At 38.5% G+C, this 25,282-nt stretch overlaps 2 protein-coding genes across 4 annotated transcripts in view; one reads left to right on the top strand and one right to left on the bottom strand.

Moving 5' to 3' along the window:
* Positions 1-11,676, bottom strand: part of LOC111667736 (natural resistance-associated macrophage protein 2-like) — a 20,748-nt gene extending 9,072 nt beyond the window's left edge. The window contains exons 1-14 of one of the 3 annotated variants that reach the window (XM_087178597.1): positions 11,543-11,676; positions 6,284-6,369; positions 4,289-4,425; positions 4,014-4,133; positions 3,584-3,703; positions 3,308-3,414; positions 3,144-3,214; positions 2,987-3,054; positions 2,715-2,870; positions 2,439-2,597; positions 2,197-2,283; positions 1,158-1,277; positions 848-997; positions 595-668 (exon numbers count right to left, since the gene is read on the bottom strand). In XM_087178597.1, the coding sequence (XP_087034723.1) occupies positions 595-668; positions 848-997; positions 1,158-1,277; positions 2,197-2,283; positions 2,439-2,597; positions 2,715-2,870; positions 2,987-3,054; positions 3,144-3,214; positions 3,308-3,414; positions 3,584-3,703; positions 4,014-4,133; positions 4,289-4,425; positions 6,284-6,317 (1,403 nt within the window). In that variant the 5' untranslated portion in view covers positions 6,318-6,369; positions 11,543-11,676. Of the gene's footprint in view, positions 1-594; positions 669-847; positions 998-1,157; positions 1,278-2,196; positions 2,284-2,438; positions 2,598-2,714; positions 2,871-2,986; positions 3,055-3,143; positions 3,215-3,307; positions 3,415-3,583; positions 3,704-4,013; positions 4,134-4,288; positions 4,426-5,651; positions 5,753-6,283; positions 6,370-10,234; positions 10,383-11,542 lie in introns of those variants that run through there. The other 2 variants (XM_023423505.2, XM_023423506.2) reach the window with 2 other exon arrangements.
* On the top strand, positions 11,030-25,282 carry ankrd52b (ankyrin repeat domain 52b). The gene is made up of 28 exons (XM_023423685.2): positions 11,030-11,189; positions 12,059-12,142; positions 12,438-12,516; positions 12,652-12,722; positions 12,845-13,045; positions 13,394-13,481; positions 14,180-14,322; positions 14,673-14,885; positions 15,011-15,089; positions 15,237-15,351; positions 15,821-15,903; positions 16,002-16,107; positions 16,601-16,669; positions 16,758-16,898; positions 17,033-17,089; positions 17,545-17,656; positions 17,753-17,824; positions 17,947-18,148; positions 18,301-18,388; positions 18,962-19,079; positions 19,242-19,461; positions 19,787-19,874; positions 19,982-20,065; positions 20,755-20,900; positions 21,349-21,431; positions 21,860-21,942; positions 22,638-22,729; positions 22,830-25,282. The coding sequence occupies exons 1-28, from the start codon at positions 11,163-11,165 to the stop codon at positions 23,018-23,020; spliced, it is 3,135 nt and encodes a 1,044-aa protein (XP_023279453.1). The 5' UTR covers positions 11,030-11,162; the 3' UTR covers positions 23,021-25,282.

The raw sequence follows: 25,282 nt of genomic DNA, 5'->3' as shown, positions 1-25,282 counted from the left end.
CGTAATACAGCTTTGGCCTGTCTATAAACAAAGTGACTGCCTTGGGTTATTTTTCATAAATAGTGTCCAATTAAATTATCTGTCTCTATCTGTAAAGTTCTTGGTTAAATAACACACTCATCTGGAACAGTCACTCAGATGACCCCGAGCAGACAAGTTGCATTTGAATAGTGAATGAATGACTAAACCTCAACCAAAACAAATTCTGGTGAAGTTGACCTGACTTTGATCCTAAAACAAATCGAGTCAGGAGTCTGTCTCTGTTAGTTTTGAATTTGGCTAATAAGAACAAAAGACTGTCCCATGGTGGACTTGGTTTTGGGTTTTCTCAGCACTGCCTATCATCTTTTTGTTTGACATGCACTAGATATTTATGCGTAACATGTTTTATATGGTCAGATAAACTGCTGACAGACAAAAACGGAGTGAAAGCCTAACTGATGAAGGTGATTGCTCTGTCAGTGATCAATATAATACAGTACATGTAGCTCAAGGCATACAACTAATAAATACAGTGTGTACTGAGAAAGTCAATTATTACACATTTCTACAGAGAGAAGAAAAATTAATGATTAAAGAATGTATTTCACTCACAATCCGTTTGCAAAGTCATTCATAATGGATGTCAGACTGGTGAAGGTCAGAATTGGGATCAAAGCAAATGGAAGCTGTTGGATGTAAAGAAAAGTCACACTGAATATTTTACAGGATTATATACCACACAAAAGGAACAATAAAAGGAGGATAAGTGTCAAAAACCGGGTTGGAGATTGTGTAAGAGTAAACTAATGTTAAAGAACTTTTTACAAAATTGATTTTGAGAGTTTTCCTGTTGACTGGACCTGACCTGCATGCTTTGAAGCACATTCAGGAAGTCGTTCATGCCTGTCAGATGCTGAACGTCCTGGAAAATGGCTACCAGCAGAGTAGGTGTGATGGCGATGGAGCGGGTAAGCAGTACCCGTGCAAAACGAGACCACCGGAGGTTCAGGAAACCCTTGGTGATTAGGAAAGCATAGCAAAGGATGAGTGTACACGGTTAGATAGTGTACATCTTTGGGGGTTTTTTACCCATTTATATCTGCTGCGACACGCTTGACTATAAAATAAAAAGCAATAAAGCAACTGCTACATTTCCTCCCAACAGATATTCTTACCTCCATGACAAACTGCCCGGAGTAGGTGCCTGTCATGGTGGAGCTCTGTCCAGCTGCCAGGATCCCTATGGCCCAGATGTAGAGAGCTGCAGGGCCAAAGAAACAGCCCAGGACCACTCCCTGAACAAATAGATGAGCCGAGAATGAACTATCTAATTATCCATCCAACTACTGTAGCAGCACAGACAGAGAGATGGTCATTCAATTATGTAGGGCTGGTGATAATTAACTAAAATTATTAACAAAGAGATGGAGGGAGTACAAACATTCAGAATGATATGATGAATTTAACTAAGTTGTTTTTACTCATATTTGAGCCACACACACACACACACACACACACACACACAGGTGATTCCAATTGTTCTTCCTGATTAAACTGTTCAGTTTTGTTGCATCTTTTACTACAACTCTACAGTATGTGTAAAAATGTTTTCCCACAGATGTAATACTTTTTTGAAAGTTTGTTTTGCAAGATCTTTCTGGAGCTTTCTCATCACCATCTACAACTCATTTTGATTTTTTGCAGATAAGAGCAGCTCCTGTATTTCCTTTCTGCATTGCTTCCATTTGTACATCAACAACACACAGAAACATCAGGCTTTTTAGTCTATTTAATTCTGTCACAACATAAGACAGACTCAAAACCTGCATGAAACTGTGACACCGACATGCAGCCTACAGAACCTAAGCAGCCTAACCTAACCACCGAACCAGCCTGCCGTACCGCCCAACCTTGATGCCTTTAATAAATCAGAACCAGTGACAACACCCGTGCTGAAGTGCGGGGCCCTAAAATAGAAATGGCCATTGTCTTCATCGGCAATGAATGACCATGTGCTGGTCACAAGATGAGAAGATTTCTGCTGCTTCTTCTTCTCCCTCTTATTATTATTATTTTTTTCTTAGTATTTGATGTGATTAATTCTAATAGCTGAAGAACAGTTCCTAAATCTGACTTAATAATAATGCACACCATCTACCTAGTCTTTAAATCCCAGTGGGGATTTAATGTTGTAGTTTTGATGCACAGACGTACCCCTTTATAGATGTCCACCTCCAGTGTGCCGTTGTTGAGAGGGAAGAGATCTGTGTGTGGACTGCCAGTTGCATTGCAAACTGCATTCTGCAGCCAGGACAAAACACATACAATAAGCAACAATTTGATATGCACTGCGTGCAAACAGCACTCACAAAACAATTACTTCACTGTATTTCAGAATGACCAACAGAAGCTTCAGTGATACTAAGTAAGAAGAAAAGATTTCAGAGTATACCCACCACATCCATATTGGTTTTATTGTAGAAGGCCTGAGCAAAGACCGCCACGACAAAGACATTGATGAGAAAAGAGACGAAGAGAGCGATAGTAGACTCAATGAAGTAGTATTTGTTGGCTTCTTTTACTTCCTTCTTATTTCTGCGATCGACTTCCCGAGACTGGAACATGAGGGAGTAAACAGAAAAACACTCAACACACAAATGTGCTCTAATTTTGACCTGTTGACTCCTTTAGGCTTGAGTCTTGTTAATCTGCAGGTGACGACAGTTATGTACCTTGACCAGCGCTGAGTGCAGGTAGATGTTGTGGGGCATGATGACAGCGCCTACGATTCCCACTGCCTGCTCCAGCTGCACAGGCCCACAGTCGGCACAGTAGGGTACAAACATCCCCTTCAGCAGCTCCCCTTGGTCTGGCTTTACCAGCACATACTAAAGACAGGCGACAATGAGTCAAACATGTCAGCGTGCTATGAATGTCTCTGTAAAAACCGTGAGACATGTCAAACAAAATCTTGAAATATGTTTTAAACCTAAAGGAGCCTTACCTCGTAACCAAAGCTAATTGCCATTACAGTGATGAGGAAGCCAAAGAAAGCTTCAAGTTTCCTCAGGCCTGCAAAGAGATACAAACTTTATCAACACAGCTTTTCGAGGAACGACTGGTAGTTAGTGGTTGTATATCTATAGAAGAGAACCGCATACCATATTTGTCTAGAAAGAGGAACACGAATGTGTCTGTTATGGTGATGAGGACTCCTCCCCACAGTGGGATCCTGGAGGAGAAACAGTCAGTATTTATCACCGTTACAGAAAACCACTAAATATGTTTGCAAACACCATCTATGGATGAGCAATTAAGATGTTACCTTCCCACAGAGAGGAGGTTGAGAGCTATGGCACAGCCGATGACCTCCTGCATGTCTGAGCCAATAATTGCAAGTTCAACCATAAGCCAAAGGATTATCCGAGGAACCTGAGCAAGAAAATTTATTAATATATTATTAATCTGAGTTTTGCAATATCTAAAAAACAAAAATAGAGCACTCATATTGACAAATACAAATACACCCCTAGCTAAAAAAAAGTTATTGTACAACAAGAAAGAGGAAGTTAAATGTGTAATGAGAGACGGGAATGCTCACGGCGGGATACTGGCGGTTGCAGACTTCAGCCAGGTGCATCCCTGTGACGACCCCGAGGCGTGCAGCTAACCTCTGCAACAGCAGCCCAATGATGGTGGCTAAGAGGAGCACCCATAGGAGCTGAGGAAGAACGACAAAATCAGCACAAATTGCTTCAACTTTGTATGAGGAGTTTTATTTGGGCAGACCGCCAAATAACAGCCTGTGTAAAGTCTTGTTCATTTCGGATATTACGACAGAAGACTGGTATTTCTTTTTCAGAAAACAATGCTGGTGCTGTTGAGCACTAACACTGATAATGATGGTATTGATGCTTTGTTGAGTATAAAAACAAGAGACAGAAAAAAATATGAAAACCATTTGTCTTCAAAGTAAAATAACTTTCATAAAAAGGGGGAGCCGTGGCAGCAGTCATGTTTGTATATGTCACCTTAAAGCCGGCTTTAGCTCCAGACTGCAGGTCGGACTCGATGTTCCCTGGATCCAAGTAAGCAATGCTCATCAAAAACCCTGGTCCAGTGAAGGCCCAGAGTTTTCGGAAACTGAATATCTGGAAAGAAACCACTGTTGTAATTTCAATAATATTAACATATCTTATAGATTAAATTAAAATATTTTTGCTGTCTAATATCTAACAAATTCTGATTAATTGCCCAACAAGAGCACTTTGCTGCTTATAAAACATCAAACAGTTGCCGTCAGTACCTGGTTGCCACCTTCAGGAATGGGCACCTTGTCTTCAAAGTACGTGGAGAACGGTTCTTCCTGGATCTCAGGTGAGGCAGGAGGAGAGATGGAGCTGTACTGGTTTGTCTGTACTCCATTCTCCTGCGGGGAGTCCTCTAACAAAACCACAGAAGAAGAAAAAGGGGTTAGTTCGTGATAAGATAAAATACATACGAAAGATGCATCTTTCCACCAGCTGTTTCCACATGTTTCCATGCTTTATATCTACCAAACCCGTGTCAGTAACTCTGCTGCTATTTTTAAAACCTGGAGCTCATTCTTGTAGTTTTGAACTTCATTGTCATGGGACTTCCCACAATAGCTTATTTGCAGAGATTTGGAGATGTTGCCTAATCACTGTGTAGTCTTACCTGTCACCTGCAATGTACTGACACCTCGATGAGCAAACCCGGAAAAACCCAGATGCAAAATACATAATTGGCTTCATGAAATACTGAGATCATCTAATTAATAAAGATTCATTTCGAGAGATTCTGTGTGTGGAGAGACTTGAACCGTTGCAAATATTGTTGGTTTTCAAAACCAAACTAAGTCTAACTGATTTTAATAAATTCATATACGGTAGTTAAACGCAAACACTTCTTAACACTGCATAATAATAAAAGTGACCCGCCAAGAGAGAGAAGTAAAGACAGTGCTTGGGATTGTCAACAAAACTGCCCATGGCATAAATAATAGTGTGACCTGCCCTTTCCCCCTTCAATGAATCACGCAGCATCACGCAAGCAGCAGTTAAGTTCATAGAAGAAACTAAGAGAATTAACAGCATTCAGACTCTTAAATAACTCCAACAAAATGATTAAACCAAACATATTCCAGCATTAGAAATAAAGAAAATATATATTTCTGAGGTCCAGGAGCTTTATTAAAGAAGCTGCATGCACTTCAAGATTAAGCAGTTTGTGCCAGTGTAATGGATAGAGTCTAGTCACTACACTGGCACAAACTGAGATCTTTTTTTTTTCACCGTCTAGTCACTAGACAGTGAAAAAAAAAAAAAATCTCAGCACTGATAATCTTAAATCACTTTCATACAATCTCAATTTCAACTGCTACATAAGTGATTTAGTGTAAGACTTTAATTTACATGTATGTAGTTGGTCAATAATAACATGTAACTAGAACCACATTATTAAAATCTTGAACCCGTTGACTGAGAACACAATGACGGGATTACGTTCAAAAGATCAGTGAATATAAACACAAACTAAAATCTAACATAAAAGCAATTCTATGATCTGTAATTACTGTTTAACATTTATGACAAATATATAACTACAATTCCTTTCATTTTAACCTGTATAAGTTGCGTACTACTCACTGAGGTTGGACTTTTCATTCTTTCCTCCCTTCATCTCCAACTCACTGCTGGTCCCAAAGTCCACTGTTCCCTCACAATGTCTCTGCTTTTATATGACCCAGTCTTTTTTTTTTTTTTTCATTAGATGTCACAATGACCTTCTGACATCATGTTTCTAAAAGTGACCCGCCAAGAGAGAGAAGTAAAGACAGTGCTTGGGATTGTCAACAAAACTGCCCATGGCATAAATAATAGTGTGACCTGCCCTTTCCCCCTTCAATGAATCACGCAGCATCACGCAAGCAGCAGTTAAGTTCATAGAAGAAACTAAGAGAATTAACAGCATTCAGACTCTTAAATAACTCCAACAAAATGATTAAACCAAACATATTCCAGCATTAGAAATAAAGAAAATATATATTTCTTTTTGTAGATAGTTAGCGAGAGTATGAGTTTCCAAAAGTTAAACTGTGGTGCTGCAAGTTAAAATGTATTGTTGTGAAATATTGTTTTAACCACTCCTGTCAGCATGCACACTGGCACTGATCATATACCGCAGCCTTAACCAAACGCCCGGGGAGTTTAATGTTGGAGAACATAGCAGGGTGTGTTTATACGGCAATGGTCATGTGTCTGTTTTCTTAAGCAGTTACCTTCGAGGAGGTCTCCGTCTTGCACGGCCTTCATCAGGGCTGGCTGAGGGATCCCTGGGATATTTGAGGGATGGATATCAGCCTCCCTGCAAAAAGACAACAGCAGTTACATAACCTAGCAACCTACAAACCCATGACTGTTGAGGGTGAAACGGTAAATGTCATGCTGCATTAGTGATGCTTTGGTCTCTAAAATTAACTTTCAGTACGTTGCCAAACAAACTAATTTCAGGTTTTCTCACACATAAGAATGAGTAACATCAACGTGAGACATGACTGTGCAATATTTTGTTCCCCCTTTATTAAAAAAAAACAAAAACATTAAAAATCACAAGTCATAAAAATGACTAGGCAACTTTAACAGTGTGCGAAAGGACACTACATTGTTGAAAACTTTTAATAGGAAACGAGTTGACCATTGGCGTTGCAGTTTCACTTCCACCACATCCATCCTTCCTCTAATCTTCGGCTCACAACCGTGTAAAACTGGTGCTCTCTGACAAGGAGTGGAGGCTGCTCTGAAACCACATGACGCCTCTGGTCATATGAGGCAAAAGTCAGGCTGAGACAGCAGACTGGGCAGCGTTCCCAGACAGTCAAGGTTTCCATCAGAGTGCAACTTCCTCTGGCTGAACATGTGAGTAATTACCATCATCAAAGTGACAGGTTCTTTGGCACTTTCCGCAGTAGCACCAATGAATTTAAAAATATTACAATTTGAGTAATATATTAGTTGCCAGCAAAATGTGTGTAGTGTCTAATACAAATGCCCCAGAAATATCATGTTAAATTGAATCAACCTTTCCATAGGTCATGAAGTTTACTGCTCTGGAGAATAACTGGCCCTTTCTGATAAGACTACCAAAATAAGGAACTTACTTGTTCTTTCTCTCCTAGGGGCTGTTTAAACACTCTGTTTACACACATTTATCCTCCAATTTTGCACCTTCTTAAAAATAAATAAATAAATAAATAAATCAAATCAAATCAAATCAAATCAAATCAAATCAAATCAAATGATTACTCAAAAATAAAAAGAAAAAAAGAAAAAAGAAAAAATGCTAAAAATTAATTTTACAAATGGGCCAGATTTAACAGTAAATTTTGAGCATGGGCCTTATGAAATTACAGGATCTGGCCGCTGACAGTTACTCATTACTGCGGCTGCGGGACGTTTCAATTTTCTGCATCACTTGAGACACTGGCCCATTTGTCATGTGTCCTCATGTGGGCACAGTGAGCAGCAAGACTACATAAAGACTACAAAACGAGGTTTGAAATGATTTCTGACACCACCACATGTGTCAGGTCACCATAGAAGAGATGATCAATAACAAACCATTTATAATCATAAACCAGTACAAATTATCCAGATAGTTTTAATACAATTGACATTTTTGCAGCCACACATGACGATGGAGAGCAGTTCAGGTGCATCGCTTTGCTCCAGTCATTTTTCTCAAACTAAAACAAGTCCAAGCAATTCTCCTAAATCTCTCAACGACCACCCAGCATGCTCTCATACAGAACCATGAAGGTTTACGTCTCCCTTGTATAATCTCACTAACCAGGCATGAAAGAATGACATCCTTTCGGGGGACAGTGGCTGTGATCTTACATTGATGTTTCTGATCATAAGTCATGTAAGACACATGTCTAATCATGTTTCTGAGTATGTTTACTGACAAAAATTTGTCTAGATTTCAGTGTGCAGGTATTAACTTTGTTTTTCATCTGACTTCCTCTGTCCCAGCATCTGATTGGAGCTATAGATGTACATACTTTATCTTTTCTTTTTCCCGCACAAAACAGACACAGCAATTTGAAGTAGCTCCTGTTTTTGATCAACTTACAGTAGCTTTACTTTTAGTTTCTTACTGGGCTCAATGTGACCTGGACTCCAGTCCTTGGTTGTGTAACTATCTTTTAATGTGTCAGCACTAATCTTGTCAAATTCCATAGGCAACCACGTGTATGTGGTGATAAAGAGTTAGACTCTGACAAAGTCTTGCAGTAGCAATGAATTTCATCAAATTGAATCCATATAATATTCTAATAACAGCACCAATACGACGTTCATTAGAAAACATCAGTTTATGTATTCAACCACATGATTTGTTTTGATTTTATGAATGTTTGAAAAGCTGGACTGGTCAATGTTCTGGATCTAAATTTGAAAATGGTAAGCCTAATAAAAACATTAGTCATCCATTCACCTTGCCCCAATGAACCCCATCGGGGCCTAATCAGCACAGAACAGATTTTACAATCACAACTGTACATCTATGACAACTCCCAAACTGACTAATGGTGTCTAATGTTACACCCTTACAGGCTTTTATACTCCATGAAAGAAAAGAATCTCAACACAGTGATGGCAAACATAAAAGAAAACTGTTTTTGAAATGTTAAGCATGAACCAAGGTGTTTCTAGTCCTAATGTTACTCAGCTGCAATTTCTAATGTAACATTTGACTTGCAGAACAAGTCATTCTCACTATTTTCACGAGGACTCAGGAGCGGCAAGAAATATCAAAAATTTCATGTCCAGGACCAACACAGCTCTGTTCAACACAACGGACAATCAGCTGCTATGAAAGTTAAACAATGAGTTGTCTCTGATGCTGTCTATCCAGGAAACTCCATGTTTGAGAACTTGGCACTCGCAAAAACTGGCTAATCAAGAACATGCCCACACGTCACTCACAGCATTGCTAACTGAACTATTAATGTTAATAATTCACATATAGGCAGATTCAAGGTATTTGAGAGGTGGTTGCAAATAAATGTGTATTACATAATTTGGCATGTACATAAGTTACATTACATTTTGCAACAAACACGACTGTGAAAAAAGATTTCTCTTGCTTAACATTTACTGTATTCATTACTCGCCATAGGTAGTGAGTAGATTTCAGCAACTAACACCTTAAACTCCACTGACAAATGTACACAGGAGAAGATTTGGTTTATGTAGGCTTTGACAGTCAGCTATCCTTCTCCTGCAGAGTGAGTTTCCAACACAGTACCACTTACTTTCAAGGTGCATGAAGTAAGAAAAGCTCAAAACTCCAGCAACACTTGCAGACAACATAGTGTCCTTAATACTGCAATTACACCTTGTTGCTGATTGTTTTCTCAATTAATTGGTTAGTCTATGAATTGTTTAAAAACAATGCAAAGCGTATAGATATTCAATTTACTATCATACATGACAAAGAAAAACAGTAAATCGTCACATTTTAGCTTTTAAAAATTATTAAAACAATCAAACTTTTTTTTAAAAATTACTCTTGAGGATGCTTTTCCTTCTTCAAGTACTTTACAAGTTGGTGACATTACTCCAGAGACCCCCATTCTGCTTGTGAACTATGATAATGAGATGCTCTTAGCAAGGAAGAATATTACCATAGCAACTGCTCTGACAATAAGTACGCCTATCCTACCAGCAGCTGAGAAAGCCAACATTTCTCAAGATCTAGCACATTACAGTAAAGGTGTCACCTAAGGACTTCAGGACGATGATCTGATTTACAGCTTTGACATCTGAATTAACATCTCAATTACTGTGCAACACACTAATTACAGCTCATCCTTGTAATGCTGAAATCGTGTAAATGAAGTTTACAAACTCCCAGAGTAAGTAGTGAGTAGTAGTAAGGCTGTAATCACAACTTAAACCAGAAACCAACGCTTGACCTCTCGACATGGTAACTTGTCCAGTGGCTACAGCTGAAAACAATCAAAGCCTACGCGCTCATTGCTGGTGTAAGTTAGATGAGTATAACCCAGAGCAGCCTTGACCAACACCTTCAAATCCTGTCGATAATGAAAACATTTGTGCGCCAACATCAACATTGTCAGTGCACTGTTACTATTACAAGCTAACGAGTTTCCATGATATGTTAGCTATCAGGTCGGATCTGCCATCGAGTAAGAAAACGTCCTTACCTTGGTATACGGTATGAGAAGTTAAAATAACAGCCTGTGTTTTCTCGATTAAAGCCGCTTTTAAACTGAAACCATGTGTATAAATGTGTTAGCTAAGTAGCATGTTAACGAGCTAAATTCTGGCAAAGTCGTATCTGCATGTTCAGGATGCACTGCGCATGTGCATTGATCTTGAACTGTTCTGATTGGGCGATAGATCTGAATGATCCAACCCTGGGATAAGGCTGTCAGGCGCACTGCTGGTCAGGATAAACCAGAGCTAATCGTGTTGGATCTAACCACTGAAAAAGGCATTTCATTTTATAAGCTCTTCATATATTTTGAATGTAAAAACTCTATCTTAAAAGTAAGTAGTGACACAAGTTGTTACATGTATGTAGTGCAGTAAAAAGACTGTTGAGGAGTTGAAGTGTAAAACAGCATAAAATGGAAAGTGTAGTACCTCAAATTTGTATGTAAATTTGTAAGTAAATGTAATATTTATCCTAATAGTCATTTATTCATTCATTCATTCATTCATTCATTCATTCATCCATTCTCACCAGGACCATAACTTATCCAGTCGAGCCCGGGTTCTTTTTTGTATAAATTTTTTGTATGAATTAATACAAAGCGCGTTGCTTATTTTACAGTTTTTACATTTATGATGATGACATTTTGTGAACATTTGTTTAACAAAAATCAAAACTAAATAAACCCATGATAATATTTAAAAAAGAACAATAAGTCTAGTTGAAGTACCTGACCAAACTTTACCCACCTTCTTTGACTTCTCTCGCGATATTCTGGCAGCTGTGGTGTACACGTCACACATCACAGATAGTAGCTAACTAAGCTAAAGCTAGGCTAACTAGCTGCTGCTGAGGGACATGTAGCCAGTCAAACACTCAGTCTGTTTCAATGAAGGATCTTCCAGAGTGACTGGGACATGGAGTTAAGAAATATCAAGGACCAGGTAGTAAATAAAGCTTCTGCTGTTGTCTAACTCAACGTTAGATAACCAACAGGACTCCCCACTAACACTGCAAACAGCTGGCTAGTCATGGTAGCGACATGTCGAGCAAAGTTTGCTACAAGGCTTTTTAATGTCACACATTTCCTGTCATATAACATTGGACCACACGTTTCAGTTTGCATGATAATTTGCACGTTCGTTTGCTACAGAATTTGATATTAGGACTTAGTTATACACCAGGATCTTGTCATTAGGGTAATCTTTGTCCCTGTTAAATGGGGTCCAAACTCTGCCAACATAGCAGCATTTTAAACATCGGCCTTTAAATGGATCCATATTTATTTACTACATACCTACGTTTGCTTCCTGCTATCTGTGGAAGACAGATCTTGATGAATAGGATCTGGCTCTCGCCCCTAGAACCAAAATAACCCTTCACATCCACTAAAAGTATCGCATGGAATTTGGAAAGTCTTTTTCCCAGTCACTTAAATGCCAGTACAATAAAACATGTCTCCACCTGATGGCCTTAACTTCACTGAAGCAGATTGCATCATTCCAATTAAAATAATTTGCTCAAGTCAGTTTAATCATCCGTATTATTACTGTAAATGCCCAAATAGAAGATTGTTACTCACTCTTGTCTTTACTCAGAATTAATTGGAATTTCAGCATCTCAGCAAAGTTTTTATGAGTATCTGTGATCCAGATGATTATTCTGATGAAAGATTGCGCTTTATTACTGCTTCTGTAATTCACTGCTTCTATTGTCTGACAAAGCACAATGAAATGAATCCAGTTTTAATGTAATTTTACTATGTATTTTGTCATGTTCTTAATCTGTTTTGCATGTCAAATCTCTATTTCAGTCTCCATTGGTCCAGGCTATATTCAGCCGAAACACAGAAGAAGTGACATTTTTGTTGAACCAGGAAGAAGATGTCAATTCACTGGTAATATTATCCCACATTACTCAGCAGTCATGATGTTTTTGATACTCTATATCTCATCAAATTTGCATACATTATGCTTGTTCAAATGGTTCAGCTGTGCAAAATGTGAATTAGATCAAATGTTTCATTTGAACATTTAGAGGAAGAATCTAAAGAAAGTTGAATTTGCATATTGTTCGAACCTTTGGAATCAGAATATAACAAAATAATAATATAATACAGGATAATCTGGTAAGATTAAATAAAAAATATGTTTGCTGCATGTTGCCCTGTTTGATGTTTTTTTTCCTCTCAGGACCAAGAACAAAGCACACCACTTCATGCTGCTGCTTATCTGGGAGATGTCCACATTATGGACCTACTTATTACTTCAGGTAGGAAAAAGTATTTATTTTACTGTGAAATGCATGCTATTGATGAATGCAATGAGTTAATCCTAGACAGAAGAACTAAAACATAGCAAAAAACACTCCTAATTAGCCTAACTTTGCTTTTGCACTGGGTTACAGATGCAAATGTCAACACGAAGGACCAGGGTTTGCTGACTCCTTTACATCGAGCCGCTGCGTCACGAAATGAAGTATGTTCCTATTTTCAAAAAACAAAAAAGGAGAGTTTAAAAAAAAGTCATATCTTAGGACTTGACCACCAGATCTTAATATTTAATTTGCATCTTCAAGGAAATTTGTGTTTTTCTCTCAGAGGGCTGTGGAGCTGCTACTAAAGCACAAAGCAGAGGTCAACACAAGGGATAAATTCTGGCATACACCTTTGCACATGGCAGCTGCAAACTGGGCTACAGGCTGTGCTCAAGCTCTGATACCACATGTTTGCAGCCTGGATGTTACTGACAGGTCAGGGAGGACACCACTGCATCATGCGACACACAGCGGCCATGGAGAGGTAAAGTTGATTGTCTGGGATCTTTAACCATTTATCCCTTTGTGGTTTATAGTTATCATTTCAATGCATAAGAAGGCTTGAAAGTAGATCTGCTTTATGGAAGTGAATGATGTCTGGAGAACATTTTCTTGGTTTCTGGCATATGTTACAGCATTTTGGGAAAATGTGTTTTTGTCATAATATATTAATCTAGTTTCACACAATATTTATTCCTCTGAGGAGCCAAAATACAACCACAGCCCTGTTTGAATAGATGTTCCAAGTGTGTTTTCTCAACTTTGGACTATTGTTGTAGATTGAGATGAGTTGATAGATACACTAGTTGATCCAGTTATTGTGTTTCTGCAGATGGTGAACTTGCTCCTGAGCAAAGGTGCCAATGTGAGTGCCAAAGATAAGAAAGAGAGGCAGGCCATCCACTGGGCTGCACACCTCGGTAAGTGGTGTCATTCCTCTGAGAGACACAAATGTATGGTGACATTTGTCCGAAAACAACTCTCCCACATGAATTTAAGGCAGACAAATGTTTGTCATACACCACACTAGTAACAAAAAAAAATACCCCAAAACAAGCCACTGAAAAATGTCTCAAACAGCCATAGATGGCCAGAAGGTTAAAGTCAGAGGTTATTGGCATTGACAAACACATTGTCACTTTTGAGAGTATAAGCACATTCTAGACAGAGAAACAAGTGTCTAAAAGAGTTAAATGTCGAACTGTGGCTTACATGCTGAGAGGATGGCTGCGACATCAGTGCATGGTTGACTATTTGATTGGTCGAGCTCTGAATTTGTAACTTGAAAGTTAGGATAAAATATATTTTCTGACTTAAAAAACAAAGATAGACATGCTCAAAAATTACCGCTCTTGACATACAGCTTTATTATGATTGATGAGTTATGATAATATATGGCTGGTTTGACTTATTATCACAACATCAGTCTATTTAAATTTGATTAGTTGTTGACTTTTTTTATTTATTTTTTTATCTTAACGAGGTTGAAGTCTGATTAATATTATATTAAATTGGCCTGTGCATGAACTGTGCTTCAGTTTCCAGATTACAGGCTAGTAGGCATTGTTTTGTGCGAGCATGGCAGATTCTTGTAGTAAATGTTAAGCTCTTCTTTCAGGACATGTGGAGGTCATGAAGCTGCTGGTGTCTCACAGTGCTGATGTGACGTGCAAGGACAAACGTGGTTACACTCCGCTCCATGCTGCAGCTGCCAGTGGGCAGTTAGACGTGGTCCAATATCTGTTGGGGCTGGGGATGGAGGTAAAGTGGTTTAGGTCACAGAACTGTTAGGAAAGTTCCATTGTAATGAATTATTATAGCTGCCATTTATTTTATGTACTGTATATCGTGTAGAGGAGAGTAGCTCTTAATGTGCTTGATGCTGCAAATAGGGTATTTGTTGGAATTTGTCTTTGCTTTGAAGTGAGAATGAAGATATCAGGGGACATCCTGCTCAGTTACACTCCTAAAACACTGCATTCTGTAGTTAGAAATGGTCTGATGTGAAATTAAGTCTCAGTAACATAGTACCCTGCAGAGCCCTAGGCCTGGTTTAATTTTAGTCCCGTCACATCACGTCTCTTCACATGTTTTCCTCCTCTGCCTCTCAGACTGATGAACCCAACATTTTTGGGAACACAGCGCTCCACATGGCCTGTCACACAGGCCAGGACACCGTGGCCACTGAGCTGGTGAACGGCGGCGCTAACATCAATCAGCCGAACTACCAGGGCAACACGCCACTGCATCTGGCTGCTGCCTCCTCCAGTGGGGTGCTGTGTCTCGAGCTGCTAATCAACAATGGGGCTGATGTCAACATGCAGGTAAAGAGGTTGTTGTGGATTTAAAAAGGACAAAAAGAGGGAAAAAAATTGTGTCTTATTGGATCATAATTGGTCAGAGCCTTTTTTTAACGAATCATGTTGTTTCCATTTTCTCTGTTTAACAGAATAAAGAAGGAAAGAGCCCTTTACATATAGCTGCTATGCATGGACGCTTCACAGGCTCCCAGATTCTGATCCAAAATGGTAACTTAAAAATATTTACGCAGCATCCTGTTAAAACAGTAAAACTGCATCCTCACAACACAGTCTGACTTAAAATATCACAACATGTCCTCATCTGAAACACTTAACACCTATTAACACTATGTTTCCTTCTGCTCTTGCACACAGGTGGGGAGATCGACTGTGTTGATATGTATGGAAACACTCCTCTTCACATCGCTGCCAGATATGGTCAGGAGTTGTTGATCAGCACTCTGCTGACAAATGGTGCTGACAAGGCCAGGTAAGTTTCTCCACTTGGATGAGTCCAAACCTGAGACTGTTTGATGATGTTTTTACACTACATCACCTTTAAGTTGCTGGTCTCTCAATGCGCGCTCTCACTTTAAGGTGAGCTGACCAATAAGACCTGGCTGCAGAGTCACATCTTGTCTCCTCTCCTAAGTGTTTGAAATTAAATGCACACCCCAAGATGTGAGTCATGATAAACAGCCCCTCAGTAAATTGTAATATAACACTGACCAACTGAACTTTGGATAAACCAATGAATGTCTATATTTAGTATCCGTCCCACAACCCCACCACACGCACACACAGATTTATTTATTACAAGTGATCCTTTAATGATCTGCTTACTAACAAAGAAAAAACTTTGAAAATATCAGTTATTTTGCACTTAATTTCCACCTTCATGCAGAAAAAAGGTTCGCAATTAAGCACATACAAAAGTAAATAATATTTGTTCTCTAAAGACAGGGGATTCATGGGATGCTTCCACTACATCTAGCGGCGCTTTACGGTTTTCCAGACTGCTGTCGAAAGTTACTGTCTAATGGTGAGAATCTGTTTTGAGTCATCGAGATCTGATTAATTCTCTTGCTTGTTGCGTTTTAATTTACAGACAAAACTGAAAGTGTTCTTGTGTGTCTTTAGGTCAGTTTTACAACATCATGCCGGCTCAAATGTCATCAGTTGGGTTTGATATAAACATCTTAGATGACCAAGGGAGGACCTGTCTGCATGCAGCTGCCTCTGGAGGGTGAGGGAATGAACACACACACACACACACACACACACACACACATTAATGTAAAGTCTACAAGCATTTACAATTAAAGAGTTTGACTCATTGATAAATGTTTGTTTACAAAGTGATGCTCATTATCTAAACAGTTCAGATCATTATTTTCCATGCCTAAATATTGTCAATATTTTAATTAATATTTTCTTTGTTGGGAAAATGATATTTGTATATTCTTTATTTTTTGGTCCATTGCATAGGTTAAACATTTGAAATTATGATATATTTTGTTTGTAGTCGCTCAGCTTGAAGTGTGGTGTCGTTTAGTGAAGCACTACTTTTAATTCTAAAAATCTATACCTACTCTTTGCCTGGTCAGGAGATATGCAGCTGACAAAGGCAGCAAACAGTGTGCCTGAATCATACGCACAACATCAAACCTTTCCATAAGCTGTCTGGCACAGATTTGATACAATTTTAACTCTTTTTTTTTTTTCTTTTCTTGTGACAGAAATGTTGACTGTCTCAACCTGATCTTAAATAGTGGCGCTGAACTGGGCATTAAGGATAATTTGGGAAGGTAAGCAGCGCTAAATAGCCAGAGCTAAGAATTTAACTGTGTTTCTGCGTTGCCTGATATCATAGCTGAACCCTCTTGTACCTGGCAGATCTCCTTTGCACTATGCTGCAGCCAACGGGAACAGCCACTGCACGATCTCTCTGGTGAGAGCCGGTGCCGAGGTCAATGAGCTGGATCTGATGGGCTGCAGCCCTCTGCACTACACTGCTGCTTCACACACCTTCTGTGGGTGAGAGAGCACACACAACTTTATGTTTTATTCATTTTTCTATGAGACAACACAGCATCCTGCGGACAGTTCTTTACTGATAATGACCGACCTCATTCGAACCCGTTTTATTGTGTCCTTCTTTCTTTCCCTAGTGGAAACACAAACTCTGATCCTCACTACAGCGTGGAAAAGGAACAAGAGGCCTCTCTGTAAGTCTCATATTGTTCTCATATACACAAAGTAGATCAAGTTTAACTTTATAAATTAAATGTGCTTTCCGTTATATGCCACACATGGTATTTTTCTCGTTAGTGTATGGTCACTTTAAAGCACATGATCTCAACTGCATCCATCATTTTACATTTCATGTAGTGTGAGTAAATAGTTAATAAGAACAGAATCAGAGATAAAATCACAGTCAAATTTATTTTACTATCAGACATTATTTATTTTATAGGATGATGTTGAATTGTGTTAGACTGATTTGATTATTTAGAAAATTTTGACACTGCAGGAAAAGGATCAGATGCACTAAAATGAAACTTTCATGTGTTGTCATTTGATATTAAGGGGAGTGAATAATATTTTTCTTTCATTACTTGTTGTGAGAGAAGAATAAAACCCAGGCATGATTCCTAGTGTTCCTTTGGCTCTGTGTGTTCAGGTGTTTGGACTACTTGCTCGACAACGGGGCGAACCCAACTCTGAAGAACAGTAAGGGTTACAGTGCCGTCCACTATGCTGCAGCTTATGGAAACAAACAGCACCTCGAACTGGTCAGTGGTGTCTTTGATTTAGATACTTTGATTTTTCTTCTAATCGATTGCACATTAAATCTAACTTTCTTTATTTTTCCTCTGACTCTCTTGCAGCTCCTGGAGATTTCTTTCAACTGTCTAGAAGAGGTTGAAAGTAATATTCCAGTCAGTCCTTTGCACTTAGCTGTGAGTAGTGCAAACACCACAAACCACTCCTGTTTACGTCACGATATGCATAATCACTTTTGAATGAAGGCCACGTGTGCATATATCTGACTCTATTAACATGCATTCTGCCTACACTACAGGCGTATTACGGTCACTGCGAGGCCCTTCGTTTGCTGTGTGAGACATTAGTGAGTCTTGATGTGCGGGACATTGAAGGCCGAACTGCCCTCCACCTGGCTGCTCAGAGAGGTTTTGCCCCGTGTGTGGAGGTGCTGCTGAAACATCAGGCCTCATACACACTGAAGGAGCACAAGCGCAAGTGGACCGCTCTTCATGCTGCAGGTGTGTGTGTGTGTGTGTGTGTGTGTGTGTGTGTGTGTGTGTGTGTGTGTGGTCAAAATATTATTTAAAAAAAATATGTTGTACTTTTATTATATTATATATATATTATTATATTTATGTGTATTTTTCTTTTATTCCTCTCCGATGTGCAGCGGCTGAGGGCCAAATGGACTGTCTGCTTTTACTGGTCAACAGGGAACAAAGTGCCGACATCGTTGACAGTCCAGATACACAGGGACAGTGAGTCACTTGTTTTTTAATGCTATAATTTGTTAGTATTGATTGAACATCAGACAAGCTTAGCTTTTAAATACAATACTGCTAATTTCTACAAGGGCAGACGTAATTATTTTTCACATTCTGACATTACGGAATATAATATATGATAAAATGGACTATTTTTTCCAGTCTGTTTTGAGAAGGTTGTGCATTTCAGTTAAAAAAAAAACTATTATATAATCGATATTTAAAGGATACTAATTAGACAGAAAGAAACAATTAACAGAACTGACTGAATAAAAAGTTACAGAACATTGTGTGTAGATTGACTTTTCTAGGTATTGATACAAAATGCTAAAAATATAAGTCATTGCAAATAATATTGTGCCACAAAGCAAGATGACAGTGTATAAGGAAATTATTACACCAAGTGATTGTTTAATGTGACTTACTAAACAAACTTTTTTTCTCATATTGCATTGTATGCAGATCAAACAAACAAACCCAAGACAATTTTTTCCAGTGCGATATGATCAGAGAATTATACTCATTAACCCTTACAGCGGTAAACTCTTTGTCTTGTTTTGTATGCAGGACGGCTCTCATGCTGACAGCTCTGGGACGTCACACCGACTGTGTCCACATCCTGTTGGAGAAAGGAGCGAACCCTGATGCTGCAGACAAAAAGGGCTTCACCGCATTACACAGAGCTGTACGTGTATTTTCTGTGTGTGTGTGTGTGTGTGTGTGTGTTTGCACTTTTTTAAGTACACTTTATAATTATGAAAATGGGGAAATGCATCCCTTTACAGCATCCATGATGTTCCAGATGTTTTTCTCCTCTCCCATCATATCTTGTGTCCTCCCTCTTTAGGCCATGTTGGGCAGTGAGGACTGTGTATCTGCTCTGCTGGAACATGGGGCTTCTGCTCTGTGTAGAGACTCTCAGGGAAGGACCCCGCTGCACCTTGCAGCCTCCTGCGGTCACACGGAGCTACTCAGCAATTTGCTGAAGGCTGCTATGAAGGTTGACCCTCTGGACTCCATGTTGGACCACAGAGGCTACACGCCCACCCACTGGGCTGCTTACCATGGTGAGACATCACGACACAAATTCCTGTCAAATGCACTTCAACAAAAAGAGATGTATTCTGTGTTAACAGAGTGAATATGAACCCGTATACGGTTAGAACATGAAAAAAACATGTATGAATGGACATTTTCAGAGCAGCATGAACATAATCTCTCATCTCTGGTTTTTATCCACAGCATTATCTTAGTCTCTAAATATTTTCACTCAGTTTCAACACTTGCCTATCTTGTTAAACACTTGCATGGTCAGATACTGTATTACCATAATTTTACAAACATTTGAATATTGTTATAATCATTTGTCCATCTGTTTCTTGTTCTCTACAGGGCATGAAGGATGTTTACACATTTTACTTGAAAACAAACTTTTTAGCAACCAGGAAGGAAATCATTTCACCCCATTGCACTGTGCTCTGTGAGTATCATAAGAAATGTAAATGCTCATCAAAGATTTGTTTATTAAACATAAAAAATAGATATAGTGTGTCACATCAAAATGTAGTAACTGTTCTTCCCCTGCAGAGTTAATGGACATGAAGTTGCTGCCGAACGTCTGGTGAAGACTGTTGGACCTCAAATTGTTAATGTTTGCGATGCCAAAGGAAGGTGGGTTCTGCTCTGAGCTGAGCCCTACTTTTCATAACAATAACTGCAGTATGGATGAGTCTACAGTTGTAGAGTTGTAAATGTATAACATTCTATGTTTATTTTAAATGTGAGCATACATTTGAAAACATGATAATAAAACCTGATAATACATTGCCAATTAAATAATTTTCAAGATGATTATTAACTATTTATGGGCATTTGGTCCAGGATTTCCACATAATTGGCAGGTTTCATTACAAAAATTGTATGTTCGGTATCAAGTCATTAAAAACATATTTTATTTGAACCTCAACTCTATTGATAACCCTAATATGGAATGTGTTTAAACATTCCACATTCAACATTTAATATTTTCTATCTTTAAATGTACATGAGGCCTAAAAGGACAGCAACATGTTGCACAAACTTACAAGCAATATAAACTAGTATTTCCCTCAATCATAAACATCAACCACTTTTATATTTTACCTACACAAGTGTCTGCTAATGAGGAAAACTCATTTTTTGTAGGATTTATAAATTCAACCTTGGTAGGTGCGACTTGCATTTATATGATTAAAAAAATAGCTACTTTTATTTAGTATCATCTTTCCAATAACTTGCTGCAAAGTAAACTGAATTGATTTTCCGAGGCTGTGAACCTGTCTGTTCATCCTGTGTTTTATGTGCATGTTGTGTAATTGTAGGACCCCGCTGCACGCAGCTGCTTATTCAGGAAATGTTGCTGGGCTCCAGCTGGTCCTGGCCCAGGGAGCAGAGGTCAATGCTGTGGACCACTGTGACTGCTCTGCTCTGATGGTTGCTGCTGACTGCGGACAGACCATGGCTGTTGGTGTGTGAAATTAAATGCCTAATGTCAGTCCGTTAAAGCGTGCACGTTATTATTCTTATCTACACCTGGGAAACCTCAAAAAACATCAAGACAACTCGCAGGTCAAGAAGAGGACATTTCTGCAAGAGGTCCTCAGAGTCACTCTTTTATCCATCTTCCCTCTCTATTTGCTCCTGATTGTGTTCTCATCGTGTCTGAACATTTTCATTTCGTCCCGACAGTTATTTCTTTTCAAGTGCTTAATCATCCGTGATGATTTAAGTGACACAGGAATACTTGCTACTTCTTTTATCACGTGTACTGTGGTTATGACCCTCACAGTCCTCACTAATGTTTTCCTTTAATACACCACATAAGTCTTTTTCCCTGATGCACTGATAGTAAGTCACTCCACATGAAAACACCAGGTTTGTTTGTTGTGAAAGATGTCTTATTTTCTGCATTTCAGAATTCTTGCTGCACAAAGCGAAGCCTGAGCTGACCCTGGTGGATGTTAATAATAACACAGCCCTTCACTTAGCCTGCAGCAAGGTCACACACACACACACACACACACACACACACACAGACACACATACACCTGCATGTACTGTACGCATTCTGTGGCACAATAGCATTTGCATGTGTGTAACAGCAGACAATGTTTGCAGCTGTCAGATAATAAATATATAAAATATAACTGAGGTTGAAATGTAATCAAACTTGGTTTCAAAATGAAGTGTTATGTTAGTCATATTGTACTAAATGTTAAGGTTGAATTACCTTATTAAAACCTGAAGTGGCTCGTAACAGTAGGAAAGTTTTAATGTGGTGCTATAACATTGTACAATGTGCAATTCACTAAGCGAGTCATTAATTATTAACAAAAAGATTTGATTATATTATAAGTAGTTTCTACAATATACAACGTATGCACTTTATCACTTATTATGACTTATTTCATTGTGTTTTTACTGCAGGGTCATGAGATGTGTGCCCTGTTGATCCTTGGAGAGATCAGCGACTCCTCCCTCATAAATGCAACAAACAGCGCTCTCCAAATGTGAGTTGTCTTGAACCCATGCCCACTACACGTGCACGTGGTCAGTTAATGATTGGAATGTATTCATAAGAAAATCAGCTGGTGTGGATTATGAAGTTTGGTATTAAAACACACCTACTGTGTGTGTTGATTACACAACACATCCAGAATACGCACGTCAATTGATTGGGGCCTGAAAATATCAAAATGTAATCCATCAGAGAATTTAGACTAGTTATATTTTGACTGAGTGCAGGTGAACACGAAATACTCCATTGAATTATAACCTGGAAAAACAATAGAACGGGTATGACAGAGATTTTGATAATGAAGTCATAACGTTACGATAAAAAACTTGTAATGTTTTAAAAAATAAAGTCTTTGTTCAGGGATTTTTTTAATCATTTGTCATCTGAGCTATGGGCTGTTCATCAAAGTTGCCACAGATTTTTGTGTTTTTCTGCCATTTCTTTTTCAAATGTATAAAAAATAAAATGCATTGTGATGTTTTTCTGGCCATTATTCAACACTGTAACTCGGGAACAGAAGGGGAGATTGTGACCATATCGATCTGGTTTGAGTGTTAAGAAGTTTTCCATGTTTAAAATATGACTTGCCTGCCATTGGCCCCAGTTATACAGAATGTTCTATAATATGGTTGCATTTCTCGGAAACATTTACCTCTGTCATCGGACCCCTCTCTCTTTCTCCTGCAGGCCTCTTCACATTGCAGCGAAGAAAGGCCTGGCGACTGTAGTGCAGGTGTTACTGAGCAGAGGAGCGGCAGTCATGGCTGTAGATGAGGAAGGTCAGCAGGAATTATTGTATTTTTTGTGATGCAGTTCCACAGTGGCCCCTTCTTTCAGTATACAGTGTCACGTAATTATTTTCGTGGTGACCCTCTATAGGCCGCACACCAGCTCTGGCCTGTGCCCCGAACAAAAACGTGGCAGACTGTCTGGCCCTGATCCTCTCCACCATGAAGCCTTTCCCTCCCAGAGAGCCCAGCGGTGGCACAAACTCCCACTTCAACCCCATCCTGAAGAACTGTGGCATTGCTGCCACCTGTGGCTCCAGTGGAAACCTGTGTCATGCCTAAGTTAAAGCCACTGTTGGCCTGCACAGGTGTGTGACAGAGTGAAATTTCAGCCCATTGTAGCCCAAAGTCTCCACACGCACATACAAGTCTCCCTAAACATGTGTGGTTGATCATGCATAGCTTCTTCCCTCACGTGGCATTTACACTTGTGCTCATGCACCAGTCGACTGCTTCTCTAAAATAGAGTCTTACACATTACTAATATTAGCAGACCTCTTAGATGATCTTTTCTGTTACATGCGTTGAGTTTAGCACATAAATGTTATTTTAATGAAGCACTAACTATTAGAAATGAGTGGAAGTTTTAACATGAGCACACTACACAAGCCTCCTCCCCTGAACCCCGTCCAGCGTCAGTATTGGCTTCACTTCTAAGCACATTAACCACCAAAGCCTGAAATCTCCATGTTCATCCTCAGCTGATAAAAGTGCAAGAATACTAGGATGATTGTGTGTTTGATACGTGTGCGTGCGTGCGTGTGTCTTTATGTGTGTGTGTCTGCAGATGCTATTTTGCATATTAGACGTTGCTTATTGATATACTTGTTTTTAAAATATTTAACCGGTGCTCTAAACCTTTTATGCAATTAATAAGGCTCTATTTTCTTATTCTGTCCAGAGTGTAGCAGACACTACACTGATATAAATAACCACATTATTCTAATATCATGATTTACATTTCAGTTTAGTAAAAACAGTAACAAGCATGTGTATAGTTTTAACTATATAGTTTTCATAGAGTCTTGTGTATATTTAGTTCTCTAAATGAAGTTAACCTTTTACTTCTACTATCTTGAAAATCCCAAATTATTGAGAATGAACCTCAGGTCAGTGTGTACTGTACAGCAGGTGCAATAAAAAGCACATCTTGGGCTGGATGTTACATAACAAGTATAAAATGTGACAGAAGTATAGAAGCGTGTTTCAGTTTAATAAGCCAGAGAATAAAACAAACAAATTAAATATAGTATTTCAGACTTTGAGCAGGAAGGTGTTCTGACATTTCACTACATTTGCACCTAAAGATTAATTAAATTTCTGATTAATTGATTATTTTTAAATTAAAGTGCGCATTGTACGTTTTCATACTGCTTGTATTTTTTATTATTTCTGAGCAGACCTCTAAAAACAATAGATATTTAATTTACACTGATATAAGAGCAAGAAAAGCAGCAAATCCCTCAGTTTCTAGAAATGGGATCTAATGGGATCCACTGTTTTTCATTATGGCTTGCTGAATTTGTCAGTTATCAAAAATTGTTGATTATCAAATTGTCAATTAATTTTCAGTTGATCAACTCATCAATCAGTCATTTCAGCACTATGTTTCAGATTTGTTGTCTGTACAATGAAGTGAAATTTAATGAACTGCTCACATATGATGCCACTAACAATTTCTGTGAAACACTAAAAATTGAAATCACTGTTTTTAATGTGATTTTCTGCACAAGTTCCACTGCTTCAGTGGGAAAGTCTCTTGCAGCCACACTTCCTTCATCCAAAGTGACCAGAAGCTGTACATTTCAGTGTCCAGCATTTATTGTCAATGAATAAATCTGTTAATAGTAAATATTTGAGATATTTTAGAGTTTAAATAAGAAAAATTGGCAGATTGTTTTTTTTTTTCTCTTGCTAAATCAATTAGCACAATACATGCTGTACTAATACTGTACTGGTACAAAGATGTCACTGCCTCTCTTTCTTTAAAGATCAAGGTTTTATAAATGGAGTTGTGCATTTAATGTTTATCTTTTTATAATTTGAAAGCTACAAACACACACAGACTTTAATATTTACCCCCTTTTTTTATTGATTTTCTTTTTCACTAGTAATACCCGCTGTATTATCTTAAAATGGCTTTAAAGTATTTGCACTCTGACATAAAAGTTTACATTTTACAGTAGGGTATCCTCCTTAGGTTTATGCAAATATTCTCTAAAATTTGAGAGTATATTTTAAAAAATTAAACATTAATCCAAGAGTAGAACATTATCATGTGAGTGTCTCCTTCCTTGTGTCATTTGGATTAAATTACTGGGGAAAAAACTTACTGGTTTTACAACTGTACAACAATTGTACTGAAATGTTTTGAATAATGTTTGTGTTTAGGAGTTTGTCTTTTAAAGCTTTTCATGTGAACAATTTATTGTCTTCCTCAACATCTTGCTAAGATTTCAGGGTGCATTGATTTGAATACTCTGTGTGGTTTAGTTGTGGATGACATTCATATGAGAGAAAATAAATAAACTGCCACAATCTGAA

Source organism: Seriola lalandi, unplaced genomic scaffold, assembly GCF_002814215.2.
Source record: "Seriola lalandi dorsalis isolate HSWRI2012SDOR001 ecotype SW California unplaced genomic scaffold, Sedor1 jcf7180002054692, whole genome shotgun sequence".
In the NCBI taxonomy this organism is placed as follows: domain Eukaryota; kingdom Metazoa; phylum Chordata; class Actinopteri; order Carangiformes; family Carangidae; genus Seriola; species Seriola lalandi.
This window is presented reverse-complemented; position numbering and strand designations above follow the sequence as displayed.

What these genes read in the sequence shown, in the direction of transcription:
- ankrd52b (XM_023423685.2), top strand. Translation starts at nt 11,163, where the DNA reads ATGGAGTTAAGAAATATCAAGGACCAG. An exon ending in CCAGATTCTGATCCAAAATG is followed by an intron (nt 15,090 to 15,236) that starts GTAACTTAAAAA and finishes TCTTGCACACAG; the next exon opens with GTGGGGAGATCGACTGTGTT. An exon ending in GCTTCACACACCTTCTGTGG is followed by an intron (nt 16,899 to 17,032) that starts GTGAGAGAGCAC and finishes TTCTTTCCCTAG; the next exon opens with TGGAAACACAAACTCTGATC.